This window comes from Stigmatopora nigra, chromosome 5 (genome assembly GCF_051989575.1).
Source record: "Stigmatopora nigra isolate UIUO_SnigA chromosome 5, RoL_Snig_1.1, whole genome shotgun sequence".
Lineage (NCBI taxonomy): Eukaryota > Metazoa > Chordata > Actinopteri > Syngnathiformes > Syngnathidae > Stigmatopora > Stigmatopora nigra.
In genome coordinates this window covers 8,901,351-8,915,099 of record NC_135512.1, presented here as the reverse complement: position 1 = coordinate 8,915,099, position 13,749 = coordinate 8,901,351, and the positions used below count along the sequence as shown (strand labels likewise).

Here is a 13,749-nt window from a genome sequence, read left to right as displayed (position 1 = left end):
AGCGAGGGATTCATTTGCTTGAAAATATATCCATGCTCTTGCATTTTCCTTCCATGAGTTACAAGGATTGGAAGTAGTCCAAATGCTTTCTCACAGAATAACAGTTGGAAGAGAATAAAGAGCAGGAGGCAGTGATGATTGTTTACCATCTGGACTGACACATCAACTGTCCAACTCATTCTCCCCTGTTCCGGTTTCATGCAATTATGTAACCAAAAAAACAAACAAACAAACAAAGAAATCAGGGCAACAATCATATGAAAAAAAATCTAATGGGTTTGGAAAAATGTGAAATATGAGTGGGAAGGTCTTTGCTTGTAACAAATCAACCAACCTTTCATGTACTTTTGAAAAAAGGAAAGGTAGATTCATGTTAACCATTGCTCAAACATGATGTCAGAATCATAAATATTAATGTCAAAAGAGTCTGAGCCTGAAAAATACTACATATATGGGCAAACTTTTTTCAAATCAGCTAATCAAAACTGTATATTGTCACAGAGCACCCACTGGCCAGTGTTGGGAATATTTGTGATGTTTTATTCAGTAAATATATGGGCTTATGGGCAACACCATCTCATGCCATTAACAAACAAATAGCTGACTTTGGGAAAGGGGGACTACATGCTAAACTGATGACGAGTCAGTCAAAGAGCACAAAAAGAGACAGGCAACCATTCATATTTCATTCACAACATTATAGATGGCTAACATTATCTTTTAATTGCATGTTATGTACATCGTGACAAGTGAAGCTATCTTCAGATCTTGCTAGGAGTTTTAAAATTGCAAACTTTTCCATTAATTTGGGCAAAAGTAAGACTGTGCACCGGCTATGTATGCGAAAACCCCAAAGAATAAAACTAGGAGCACTTTTAAAAAGAAAGACAATGGTATCATTTCTCCTCACGATTCTGAGTTGTGCTTTTTCTGTGACCACAGCAGCTAAAGCCCAGTATCATTCATTAATGTCAAGGCTCCTCATTACTGTCTCCTCACACTTTTGGAAGACTCATTAACTGCATAATGGAATAGCGCTTGGAACAGTCAGACCGTCCCTTAGTGTGAATTAATCACCTATATGCACAGACAAAAAGGGACTCCTCACATTAAATATTAAGAAATGTTAAGCATTCCACTTCTTCGGCAACTTTTGGAAGTTGCAGTTTCTGGAAGTGTATCATCAGGGACATGACACTGTGATCATTGAAACCTCCATGCGTGTCTTATGAGGCAGGGAGGCTGGTGTGAAGAATGCAGCAAATAAAGATGTATACTCACAGTTGACTGTGACTTTCACTGTTTTGGTGTCAGGAGAGGCGATGTCATTTAGAGCACTGCATTCGTAGTCTCCAGCCTGGTCCCTTGTGATCCCAGTGATGTTAAGATATTCTCCGCTGTCATACTTCCTTGCTGCAGAAAGAAAAGTGAAGGTGCTTACTGGATGTCTTCAAAGACAGTACAAATGCACTGCAAACTCAATATAAAGTATAGCCATCATCTTACAGTTATCCACGGTTTATGTGAATAAGTCTTCAGAAGCTATTCAATAAAATGTTGTAATAAACTCTTGGTGACCTTCCTTTCGTCATAAAATAGTAACAGATGAGCAGTGCACTCATGCACTTGCATTGATGTTGTGCTTGGAAATTAAATGTTGACATCTCCTCTAATTTACTCATGATTAACTCAATGTCAGAAAATGCATTTACTGCTTCCTCTTGCACCAAGGGAAAGGGTGAGCCCGTAATGCTATTAGTCAATAATGTTAGATCCACAAAACATCATGACAAAAATGTTAGCAGAATCATGGGGTAACAAAAATCTGGGGCTGCAGCCTAACCATAACATGTTTGTGCAGCTAAATTGCAGGTATAGCAAAAAAAAAGACCCCTCTTTTAATATGTGATCCTTCAGAGGCTGGATGAAAGCTGAAGTGAAAGTAGACTGCACCCTTGACAGGTTACCACTCACTTAGTTCTAAGGTCATTAACATCATTAGTTTTCACTGATAGGGCCAATTGCACTGTCTAGGTAAAAGAGGCGCCTGTGATTGGACAACTTGTTACAACAGATTGACAAACATTCTATTTTATTTGGCCTTTTTATATCAAATACAGTATTTTCTTGTCATGGTAACATGTTTTAAAATATTAACAGTGACTTATTTACCTGTGACATTTTTTAAAATAAACACTATAAGCCAGGGGTGGGCAAACTACAAAAACCACAAATGGGAATGGGTTTTCGTTCCAACCCATCAAGAAGATACATTTTCACCAATCTGATGCCCTACAAGTGCAATCAGTGGATTGCATTCAGCTGCTTCTTGTTTCCACAGAAACCACAATGGTTAAACTGGCTGTGCTAGATCGGTTGGAACAAAACCCTACACTCACAGCGGCCCTTGAGGACCGACCGGTTTGCCCACCGCTGCATACAAGCACTTTTTTGTTTGTTATTGTTGATCTGTAGAACCTATAAATTGATATATACACATTTATATATAATATATATATAGGGTAGATAATATGTAGATATATTACTATACTTGTGTTTTTGTTGAAGTACCCTAAAACATTGCTGAATAGAGACTAGACTAGAGAGAATTTAAAACTGAAAAAATACCCATACAAAATAAACAATTATAGTTGGCAAACAATTTTGATGCTGCAGTTAATCAACAGAAAATTGATCTACAATTACTTGGGACAACAATGTTGCAGTGAATAATAACAGAGATCTGCACAGCAAAAATGGAACAATCTGCCCTGAACAATATACATAAATACTATTCACAGACAATGCAAATGGGCTTGGAGTGAGTATTTGAGGTATAATATTAGCATATCATTTATTTGGTTAACATCATAAGCCATTCCAAATCCTTAAAATATTTTTTCATATACGTATTTCTCCCTTATTTTACATTATCATCACCATACATACTGTAGCAGTAGATAGCATTCGTGAAGAAGATAGCAGTTGCACAATATTAGGCTGAGAGAATTTTTCATTAAAAAACAGTTCACATTCTGGTAAAAGTTAGTAATCATGAGCATGTAGTTATATATACTGTAATGTGTCCATAGAAATGGGATGGTTAGCCCTAAAATTAGTCAATTCCAAGCACTGATATTCAGTAGACAGTTAAAGCATCTTGCATTGAGCATAGATTTACGACTTTCTCTCTAGTTTATGATGCTTTACCTCCAACTGAGATGAACTACTACTACATTTTGTTTATTACAAGTTGTGTTTGGTTTCCTGTAAAACACAGTTTTAGCTGCAGTTATTGTTTTATATATATTTGAGATGACGAAAGATGAAATACGTCATTTTTAGCATGAGGGACTGGAAGAACGGAAAACTAGAGTGAGGTCACTTCTGTGCATTAAGGGCCATAGAAGGTTATACATATTATATTAGGATTTGACAAAGGCCATTTTTCATCTATTGTTTACTGATTTGTTGCGTGTGCTAATGACTTTTATTGTAATAGGTGTCAGAAGTGGGAGGGTTAGAAAAGAGGGTATGCATCTGTGCTTTGTTTCTTGTAGGGAAGTCAATGGCACTATTTATTGTGTTTTCCTGCTGCAACATTAAGGGCGTAGTCAAATCAGAAAAGTCCATAGTTTGGTCCCTTTGCATGGTGCAGTTCCTTTTCAAAAAGGGCCTGGGTGGGGCAACACGGTAAAATACAGAAGTAAACAATTATGGAGCTCTGGTCTTCAACCAGTCTACCCTACATGTTTACGGGATGTGGGGGGGGGGGGGGGGGGGGACCAGAGTACCCCAAGAAAAGCCAAAGAAGCCCATGGAGAAGATGCAAACTCTGCACAGTGAGGACGGACCTAGGATCAAACCCTCTTTGAGTTGACTTGCAGATTTTCAAGAGACGCTCACCTTATTAAAGAAAATTAAATTAAAGAAATCATATCAAAGAAAAGCTTGGATTCAGTGGTTAACCTAAGCAGTAAACAATTTCTCACAATGTGAAGTGGAGCTGTGCACTTCTTGCAGGGCTGCACCTCACAGATAGTACAGACATTGGTGAAGAATCCTTTTCACCACTGATGAGCTTCCCTTCCCCCCAAAAAAACACCCATTAATCATTTTAACTCTTAAAATAGTTGCGCTGCCCACACAGCTACACTGGCTTGAGGTGCCTTCTGCCCAGCACACATGGTGTGGGCCAGAAGACAATTTATTTTAACTGTAAGGATATATACAACTTTGCTGTAGAGTTACCTGGTTACCCAAGAATCTCGGGTGGGAGTGTGTCAAAACAGAAATGAAAAATGTCTGATTACATGTTCTGTTAGTCTGACAACCTGTAAAAAACACAGTCTATCAGCTCAACAAGAATGGACAGTGCGCTTAGCAGGGAGGCACTGTTTGCAGTGTTGACGAAATGCTGGATCCAAGCTTTGCTGAATTTGGGTCAAAGTTTGATGAATGCCATGTCATATTCAATAATTGGTTGCTGAGCACCTAGAGACAACAATGCTCTACCCAAACATTAAACAAACATTATTTTCCTAGTATTTTTAAGTGGGGATAGAATGTGATGTTTTCCTGAATTTGACAAATCTGGTATAATAATCACAAAAATAGAAGAAACAAAAACGTCACCACACATCCACAATGCTCTATAATTGTAATTTCTGCCCAGGTTTAGGGTAGAGGTTGGCCAGATGTTTCAATTTTACCTTGAGGTCTCAGTGTTTTATTTATTTATTATTTATTGAATTCACAATCTCAATGCACTTTCGTTTGGTAATACCACCACACCAAAATACGTGTCAGCTAGGTATGCTGAGTGGAGCCAACAACTAGTTTATTCAGCTCTTTTTAGCTTTCAGCAAATTGTAAGCAGGTATGTCAAGTGCTAGATTTATCATGCAAGAGTGGCTTCTGGGAATCTTACCAAGGTACTTCTGCTAATGGCGTTTCCCAATGATATTCCAGTTTATTTCAACAATGTGGATCAATTTTAAAATCAGAAACGTTTAAAAAAATGATTTCCATATTTGCAAACTCCTTTTTTTAAGAGGAAGGGCCAGCTGAGCAAAAAAAAAAGCATAAAAATACATAGAAGCTCAATAATTAAGCAATCAAATTGTCAAGGGTAGTTGATGGAGCCCGGATTCTTCCAGGCACATAGCAGCATTCTTTTTTCCCTTTACAGGAATTAACGACAGATATTTCATTTATTCATTCAATTCCCGTGTTGCTTCATACAACGGTCACAGGGATTCTGAAGCCTATCCCAACCCACTATTGCAAGTAGGCTTGGTTACCAGCCAATCCTAGGGCATAACCAAATAAATATTCTTGCTCACATACATACCCAAGGACAACTCGGAGGGTACAACCAGCCAACCATATATATGTTGAAACCATAAATCAATTCCACCACCACCACTCCCAAAAAAATGTAATTAAGTTATTTATTTATATTTTTTGTTTGCCAATGCACCTATATTTCTGTTGGGATGACAAATTATTTCTCTGCTAAACCACATTCATGTTCCATTTGTGGTAGAATTCTGATACTTTTTTGGTTGACTGCTGTATCTGAGACGAATATTTCCTTTACATTTACGCCTCTTACAGGAACTGGCCAAATAAAACTGCTATGCAGATCCAAAGGATTTTATGGCATTCCAGTAAAACGACATTAGCCGATTACAACCTTTCAGCGGTCCCACATTCTCTGGACAAATCGACCCAGCTACAATAGTCAACTCAAAGATCCAATGGCTAATGGCTTCGTTTGTGATATACTTGGAGACAGCCTGTGATTACATTAAGGCTTGAACCCTTTCATTCGACCAGCATATCATTTTCTTCTCAAGCAGACTTCAAAGTGTGGATACTTCAAAGCAGGATGAGTGACTGCCACTCGGACTCCAAGGATGGCTCTTTTGATCATATTCCGAAATATCTGCTAACACAATCAGCCAAGTGCACCGCAGAGGATTTGACAGCCAAAAGATAAATGCAGCAATCCTCACAGCTATCAGATACGCACGCCAGCTACAGTCCATTAATATGAATATTTAAGAAGATTAGGTGAGTCGGAGGTCTACTGGGGAAATTATAAATTACAAGTCCACAATGTTATTACCAAATTAAAGGACAGGATGTGATACTAAATTATCTTAATGGTAAAAATATACAATGGCACAGACGGAGCGTTGTGTTTTCAGATTCTTAAACTTTTTGCACTTCTCAAAATGTAAAACCACATCTATTTAAAACAAAATTGGCGTTTCCTCTTTTTGGCCTCTTTATAAACACACAAATGTTCACCATATTTGATGCAATCAAACTTTAAAAGTGTAACACACATTTCAACACGTCTCTAGCCATTTCTCGTCATGTCGCAATTTCAAACAAAGCCCTTGGCGATATATGTCCTTTTTCAGAGGAAGAGGGGCATTAAAACTTCTAATGACTTCTCCTCCCTTCTCTTGTTTTTTTTTTTTCTCGTTAACTTGACTACAGGCAGCCCACAATTAAGCTGCTGAGTCTTTCAAAATGAACATGAAACTCTCATGCTTCTTTAGGATTTTTTTTTCATCCAAGTTTTTCCCTTTTCAGTTACACAATGTGTTGTTGTTTTTTTTGTATTTTTTAACAAATTTGTCAAACTAATCAATCATATTTAAACAAATGTATTATTTCTTTCCACCTGTTTGTTGTAACATAAAATCACAAATAACATTATGTCAAAATAACTACAGCTTTTGTCACACAAAATACTCAATAACACTCTTACTATCGATGTAATGCAATGTAAAATGTATATTATGCTGCTAGTTGGTGGTGTCTATTCACAAGTAAACATTTTAAAATGTTATTGAGTGTTAAGAATAAGATCAAAGTGTGAGTAACAGTACAGCTCTTATAATAAGATAAATGAAGTTATAGATTTCAAGATAGTTGTAAATTTGTTGGAAATTACCAAATGAAATAACTAATTATTGTAATGTCATGGGGCTAATAAAGGGCTCATATTTCTATTATACACTTCCTCTTATTTAAAAGGACATAAATGTCATTGTAGAATATACCTTTTCCAATTATGCATTCAAGACAATTATTTTCATTATCACTCCCATCCTTCCTTTGCACGTGGATCCAGCAACCATATAAGCCCCATTATCTATCTAAGCCACCCTCCCTGGTCTATGTCTCAACACTGAACCCAAAATACAGCCATCTCACCTTAGACTTTCACCTATTAATCCTAACCAAGCTTCCTCATTTCTTGTGTCGGTGCATCCATCCAAATAGGCAAACATCCACCCATTCATTAGCATGAGGATGTGTAAGGTGATGTGAACTCACCTAATGGGGTTATGTGTCTCCAGGAAATGGCTGGTTCAGGTTTCCCACTGGCTGTGCAGATGAGTGACACATTGCTGCCTTCGTTTACCGTGATGTCAGATGAAATGTCATATATCTTGGGAGGAACTGAAAAAAGGGAACATACATGTTGAAATTCATATATAGTACTTGAATATTATTATACAATAATATATTTGTGTAGATAAAAGTTTAAAGTGCTAATTGTTCTGGGTTAATTGAAGGAGGTGAATAGATAACATTAGCTATTTAATTAGTGTTAAATTCCTGTGAGCATTTAGCCAACAATTTACAGGAGTAAATTTGACAATGCTAACTGTGGTTTGTCATAGCAAAATGTGTCAACACTTTTTCACAATGGGAACATTTGAAAATTGATTTTATCATTAGTCATTCTAAAACACCTTTCTGTGTGAGGTGTTAAAAATGCATTATGCAATAGGTAGTCAACAAAGAAGTAAAAAAACAAAAAAACAAAACAAAGGAAAACCACTGATTCCATTATCTCAGACTTTTGGGTGAGAGGAAGAACTCTTGGTGCTTTAGAAAGATTCTCTTTGAGATATTTCCAGTACTTGCAAGTCATTCCCAAAGGCATCTCATTAGAGCATACTAATTTTGAGATGGGGCTTGTGTTCTAAAGACATTTATGTTTGTATAATATAAGGTATAAAGGAGTTCTTCTAAACATCACGTAACAGACATCTGATTATTTTTCTTCTTCTTTTTGTTAGAGAATAAAGAGCCCAGCAACCATGTTTAATATTATTTTCAGGCCTCCAGTGTGTGTGAACTGTGAGTTCTCACTCATTGTGTTTGGTGGGCTCAGTGGTTTGTCAAAGAGACATTTACAAGAACAAAATAGAATTCATCAAATAATTTGGTGCGTTGTAAAAAACTAAATGCAGGCAGAGACTCAAAAGTCTTAACAAAACACTTAAATGATAAAAAAGACAAAATAACCCAAGTTAAATATTTTCTTTTGAGGCGACACTATTGTGAGTTCTTGGTAGGCATCAAATTGTAATTTTCAAGATTCTCAACTCTTGGTGCTTTAAGAGTTTGAAGGTGAATGGATGTGGTGATGGAAGTCATAATAGCAGTGGGTTTTAAAAAAGACGATGCAGAAAGACTGAGATGAAAAGGAATTGCATGCTGAGGTAACTGCTAATGAGACAAGATGAAATAAAAAGAAATTAAGGCCCCCTAAAATAAATTGGGTTAAGGTTAAGATCAATTACCTGTGTGTGGATGAACAGTCACCAATGAGAATCTCTATTTATTAAAATATTATACATAATTATTTAAGACATTTTTTAATCAGTATGACTTGAATCACATCAAAGTGTAAAACATGTGGTTATCATGTCTATTTGACAATTTTGAGATCAAGATGCTTATTGAGCTTCTCAAAATTTCCCCATCTAAATGTGCATTAATAGTTGTTTGTCTCCTAATGCCCTGTCTGGCAACCAGGTCAGGGTGTACGCTGCTTGCTGCCAGCACCCATGCAATCGTTGTACAGATTCGAGTATTATTATTATTGTTAAAGGATCATTCATTGAAAATAAACACCTTGAAGCCTAAAAAGATTGCCCAATGTGCAGTGCAGGTGCTCAGCATATATCACAGAGTTCTCCTTTAATAAACACAACACATTCAGAGCCCCGAGATGTCCTTTTGTACAAGTTATATCAATGAATCATCATTAAAATAATCAATATGTGGTGCCATCACGGTTCATGGATTGTGGGCAACAACAACAGCAATTATTCTGTCTTTTCCTCACAGGATTATCAGCAGTGGAATAGTCTTTTGTTGGCATTAGTTCTGTAGAGCGTAAGCACCATTGTACAGAAACAAATCCACATCAAACTAAGGTGAAATTGCTGGTGAATATATGGTGGTAGTGGAGCTGTGTTTAATCTAGGTTATTACCTGCCAGAATCTAGTGTTTACTTGATGTAGGACCCCACTGTTGACACATCTCCTCTGTGTCTCAGAGAATAAAATTGGAAATTGTGTAGTTATCTACTGATGTTATCCTTTCCTACGATATTGATGATAAGCTATTTGCTGATATTTCAAAGCCTTGCACAGTTCAATTAGATTGAAGTCCCTTTGATTGACTTATATTACACTACTTTCTATTTACTCGGTAATTCATTAACAATGATTTGTTGTTCATGTTTTCCCATTCTCCTCTAATTTTCCCTCTTCCTGCTCTGTGGGAGGTGCATAAAGTGGGCTGGATAAGCTCACCCAAGCAGCATTGTATATCCCCTGTCGGAAACAGCAGGCCAAAAATAATGAGCTGCTATGCAAGGATACTTTTTCGGGAGTGGGAGCTAGACATCTGCCCAGCCTATTGCTGCGAAATGCAACACCCCATTACTGACTAAACGCACTTCCATTCAGTTCTCCAATTAAAGTGCAGAGGAGAGAACTGTCGAATTTACCTTGGTTTAACCACGAGAAGGACATGAGTTGATATTAAGAATCTAACCTCGAACAATGAAAAGGGCTGCTATAAGTGTCCTAGGTATGTATCCAAGCTATGCATGATGGAGTGTGATGATTTGCTAAAAAAATATCAGAAATTCCAATCTGCGTGGAGTTAATTTATAAATCAATAATATACTGCTCTGAAATTCTCATTTGGGGAGGAATTGGAGTTTTATGTTTCCACCTAGCTCATTAGATATTGCTGCAAGGCTTTGTTTAATAAGGCAGTGATGTATGCGTATTATAACATAACAATAAACTACCACTGTGTGTAGGTTGTAAAATACACATCGGTAATGAGACAGCTATTCCTAAAGGTTTTCAAACCCTACAACACAAAAGGCCAATTTCTAATTTGTTAATTAGGTGTCACATCCTTAAAGTAAACATTCACAAGGACAGGATCTGGTACACCCAGGGATTAGATATATTTTAAGGTAAGGCTCAGTGAGAGTTCTCTCAACTTTAAGATAAATGTTCACACACACACACACATGCACACCCACACACACACACACGCACACACAATAAAAATAAGGGATAAAAGAAAAATCTTTTATTCATAGTAATTGAAGCGTGGGCGGCCTGGCGGCCGAGTGGTTAGCACATCAACCTCACAATTCTGGGGTCATGGGTTCAATTAAAGATCGGTCCTCACTGTAGTTAGCAGGGATGGTTTATTCTGTTTAAACTAATATTGTGACTGTGAAGCAGAACAACTCTACCCGCCAGATTGGACCAGGTGGTGGTACAGTATAATCCTTGACACATTTCTGGTGACCCCAATGGAACTTGCACCCACGTGTGACTGAGTGAGTGACAACAAGATGTGAGGCTCTCTTATAATCAAGACAATTTTTATTCCATTACATAAGAGTTGTGTTTGGTCACTGATCTCTAAACTCTGAAGAGGGACAGAGCTGTATTTAATATGTATAGCAAATAACTCATTAAAATATATCTGCTAATTAATAATAGGCCTGAAAGACCTTTTATATGTTATGAACCAGCTATGATTAGCAAAGCTTTTCATGTAGTGTTATTTAATTATATGCTTCTTCTATTTGACATAGTGAATGGATTGACAATATTCACCCTTTCAACTCTGTACACGCTCTTTTGACTGACTGTTCAGAAGAAGTGATCCTACCGGGTGGGCAATGAGTTCTTTGTAGAGCTGTTCTGATCTATATTAGTAATATTCACAGCCTTTTCATCACATGCTGGATTAGGTTTGGACATTTGTAAAATTATTAACCCGATACAGCACCACAATATTTAGGATCATCTTGTCTCATCACGATTTTGGGAAAACTACATTAAATAATGCATTAATTTCAACTTTGTCTTGGTCCGCATGTTTTGTGTAAATTGTATATTTTGAATTAGGCTAAACATAAACATAATAAGCTTGGGAAATGTGTGATTACATTTAAACAGCTACGCCCAAAGGCATGGGCTGTGATTATAACACAGCCAAAGGCTATTAGATTGAAACAGCTCAAACTCTCCCAATCACTGTGACAAGATATTCTTAGACAGGCCGCATATTTAATGCATTAACACATCTACAATCATAATTAACAGAGAGGGATGATGGTTGTCTGATATAGATGGGAATGATAACAATTTCTCATTGCTCTGTACAATATGAGAAAATGGTCCCAAGTACTTGATAACTAGGTCAGAACGGGTACATTCTTGCTAAAAATATAAAATTTCATAGGGATTAGGAAAATTCTTGGTATTTCAGAGTCACTTGTGTCCATAAAATGTACAGTTCAAAAATAGATAAGTACCTTTTTTGAGCAAAAATACAGTACCCCAAGAGTAAAATACAAAATCAGAAAAATCTTTTTTGGAAATTTTGCAACATACTCATGGGTTCTGTTTAATAAGAATGGAGCTTTGGGTAGAGAACGCGTCATTTGATTTAGTGAGGTGACACAAGACCTACAGTATGAGGAGGATAAATGTCACACGGAGATTAAACGATTAGAAGACATGCGGCAGCAGCCATATTCAAACCTCCTTTCTTGCATGTAATGCACAGCATGGGATTTGTATTTTAGAAAGTGTAATAATAACTCATGATTGCATTAGCTCTGAATTTGTGTAGAATGTGCATCATTATGAATTTGAATGGCTAATGAATTGTTATGAATTTGGTTGATTGTGTAGAATTTGTACTTGGTTGCAATTAGCAGATATAGTATTTATTCTGACCGAGTGCTTTAAAGAAGAACATGACGCCAGTTATATAAAATCAAGCTATGCAGACCATTTCTGAGAATGCATAACTGGGCTCAATTTAATTCTGTCAGTGATACAGGAGCTCTAACGTGGGGTGACACAAAACAAAACCAAAAGAAACCAAAAAATTTAAAACTTTCTAGTTCAGGGGGGCGAACAATTTAGACACAAAGAGCAAAAAAATATATTTTGCATTTCTTACAGTGTGCTTGATTGTTCTGGAGGTGAGTTGAAATAATAAACTGGTTTAGAATTTGTTACACGTGTGTCTTTTAACCAGCAGGCAACCAATAAGATCATCCATGTTATACAGGAAGCAAACAAGCAAAATATGGTACTAAAAAGAAATTTTACTGCTCACAACCGCCAACATTCTATCACAGTGTCTCTCAAGAATGGCCAATCTGGCCTTGCACAAGCAAAATAGAAAAAAGGTTGTTGGCCACATTAAACACAGTCCAACTAACGCCTGAGAACTGGGACAGAAACAACAAGGGACACAAGGGGAGTTACTAAACCAAAGTGTCCCAATAAGGAGGACATAAGCCTGTTGCAAAAACAAATTTCAGTGGGCGATATCTTGTCTCAAAAATGATTTCCGATACAGTATAATAGTGTATTTTTTTTAAGCCAATTTAACCAGGACATAATTTCACTTTGTTCTACATGACCATCAGAGGAAAATATACCTCCTACTTACTACTGCTTACTTAGGTCAAAGTAAATAACAAAACATATGGTGGCAGATCCAACAGAGTTGTGCTTGACTGAAATAAATTGGTGACTTCAAAAGGCCCTCGGTTTAAACACATCAAAACGTCTTAATGATATTGATAGTCCAATGGAGAGGAATTAGTCTTTCAGAGCCTGAAAGCTGTTGGTCTAAACAGGTGTTATCAACCACTTCTGAAATGTATGCTTAAATTAATGTTGTTTACTGCAAGAATGAATGGCTTTCTTTGTGGTCTCTGTCACAAGATCAGTGGCATATGCCCATGCATAAACTTGAGGCATCAGGCCAGAGAGAAGAACCTCAAACTACCAAAATATAAACTGTAAGAAAGGACAAAAAATGTGTACGTACCTTTTACAATGAGGTTGAGAAGTTTAGTTCGTGGGTTATGTTCACTTTGAATTGAGCAAGTGTATTGACCATCATCTGTTACATCCACTTTCTGTATCTGAAGGCTGTATTCATGCTTGTCTCCAACACTGGAGACAATGGACACACGTGGGTCTGCAGACCACTGATCATTCCCTGCAAAAATTATGCTTGAGCGGTTCAGCCAGGCTCCTTTTGAGATTCCATCCAGCAGGTAGCACCTAAAGGATCAAAAGATCATTTCGTCAGATATCTGGACATGTGCCTTAGAACTACTTAAGCATATTAAATATGTGTTACGTATGAATTGTATGCTTATTTAATTCAGAAATGTATTTATGAATATATTTAACCATTCGAGAAAAGGTGAATGAATCTCAATGTACCAAACAAATATGAAAATATACCACTTATTTCATATGAAAAGCTTGAGGGTGAATAGCCATTACATCTGGAGTAAAATAAAAGAACAATTTAATGACCGTACAAAAGTGCATCCTGTACAAATTTTA

General features: G+C 36.8%; 1 protein-coding gene across 4 annotated transcripts in view; it reads right to left on the bottom strand.

Moving 5' to 3' along the window:
* The window catches only part of negr1 (neuronal growth regulator 1), a 70,004-nt gene that overhangs the window by 41,908 nt on the left and 14,347 nt on the right, over positions 1–13,749 (bottom strand). For all 4 annotated transcript variants that reach the window (XM_077716458.1, XM_077716460.1, XM_077716461.1 and 1 more), the window contains 3 exons: positions 13,220–13,458; positions 7,360–7,485; positions 1,282–1,413 (listed from right to left, as the gene is read on the bottom strand). In XM_077716458.1, the coding sequence (XP_077572584.1) occupies positions 1,282–1,413; positions 7,360–7,485; positions 13,220–13,458 (497 nt within the window). The remainder of the gene's footprint in view (positions 1–1,281; positions 1,414–7,359; positions 7,486–13,219; positions 13,459–13,749) is intronic.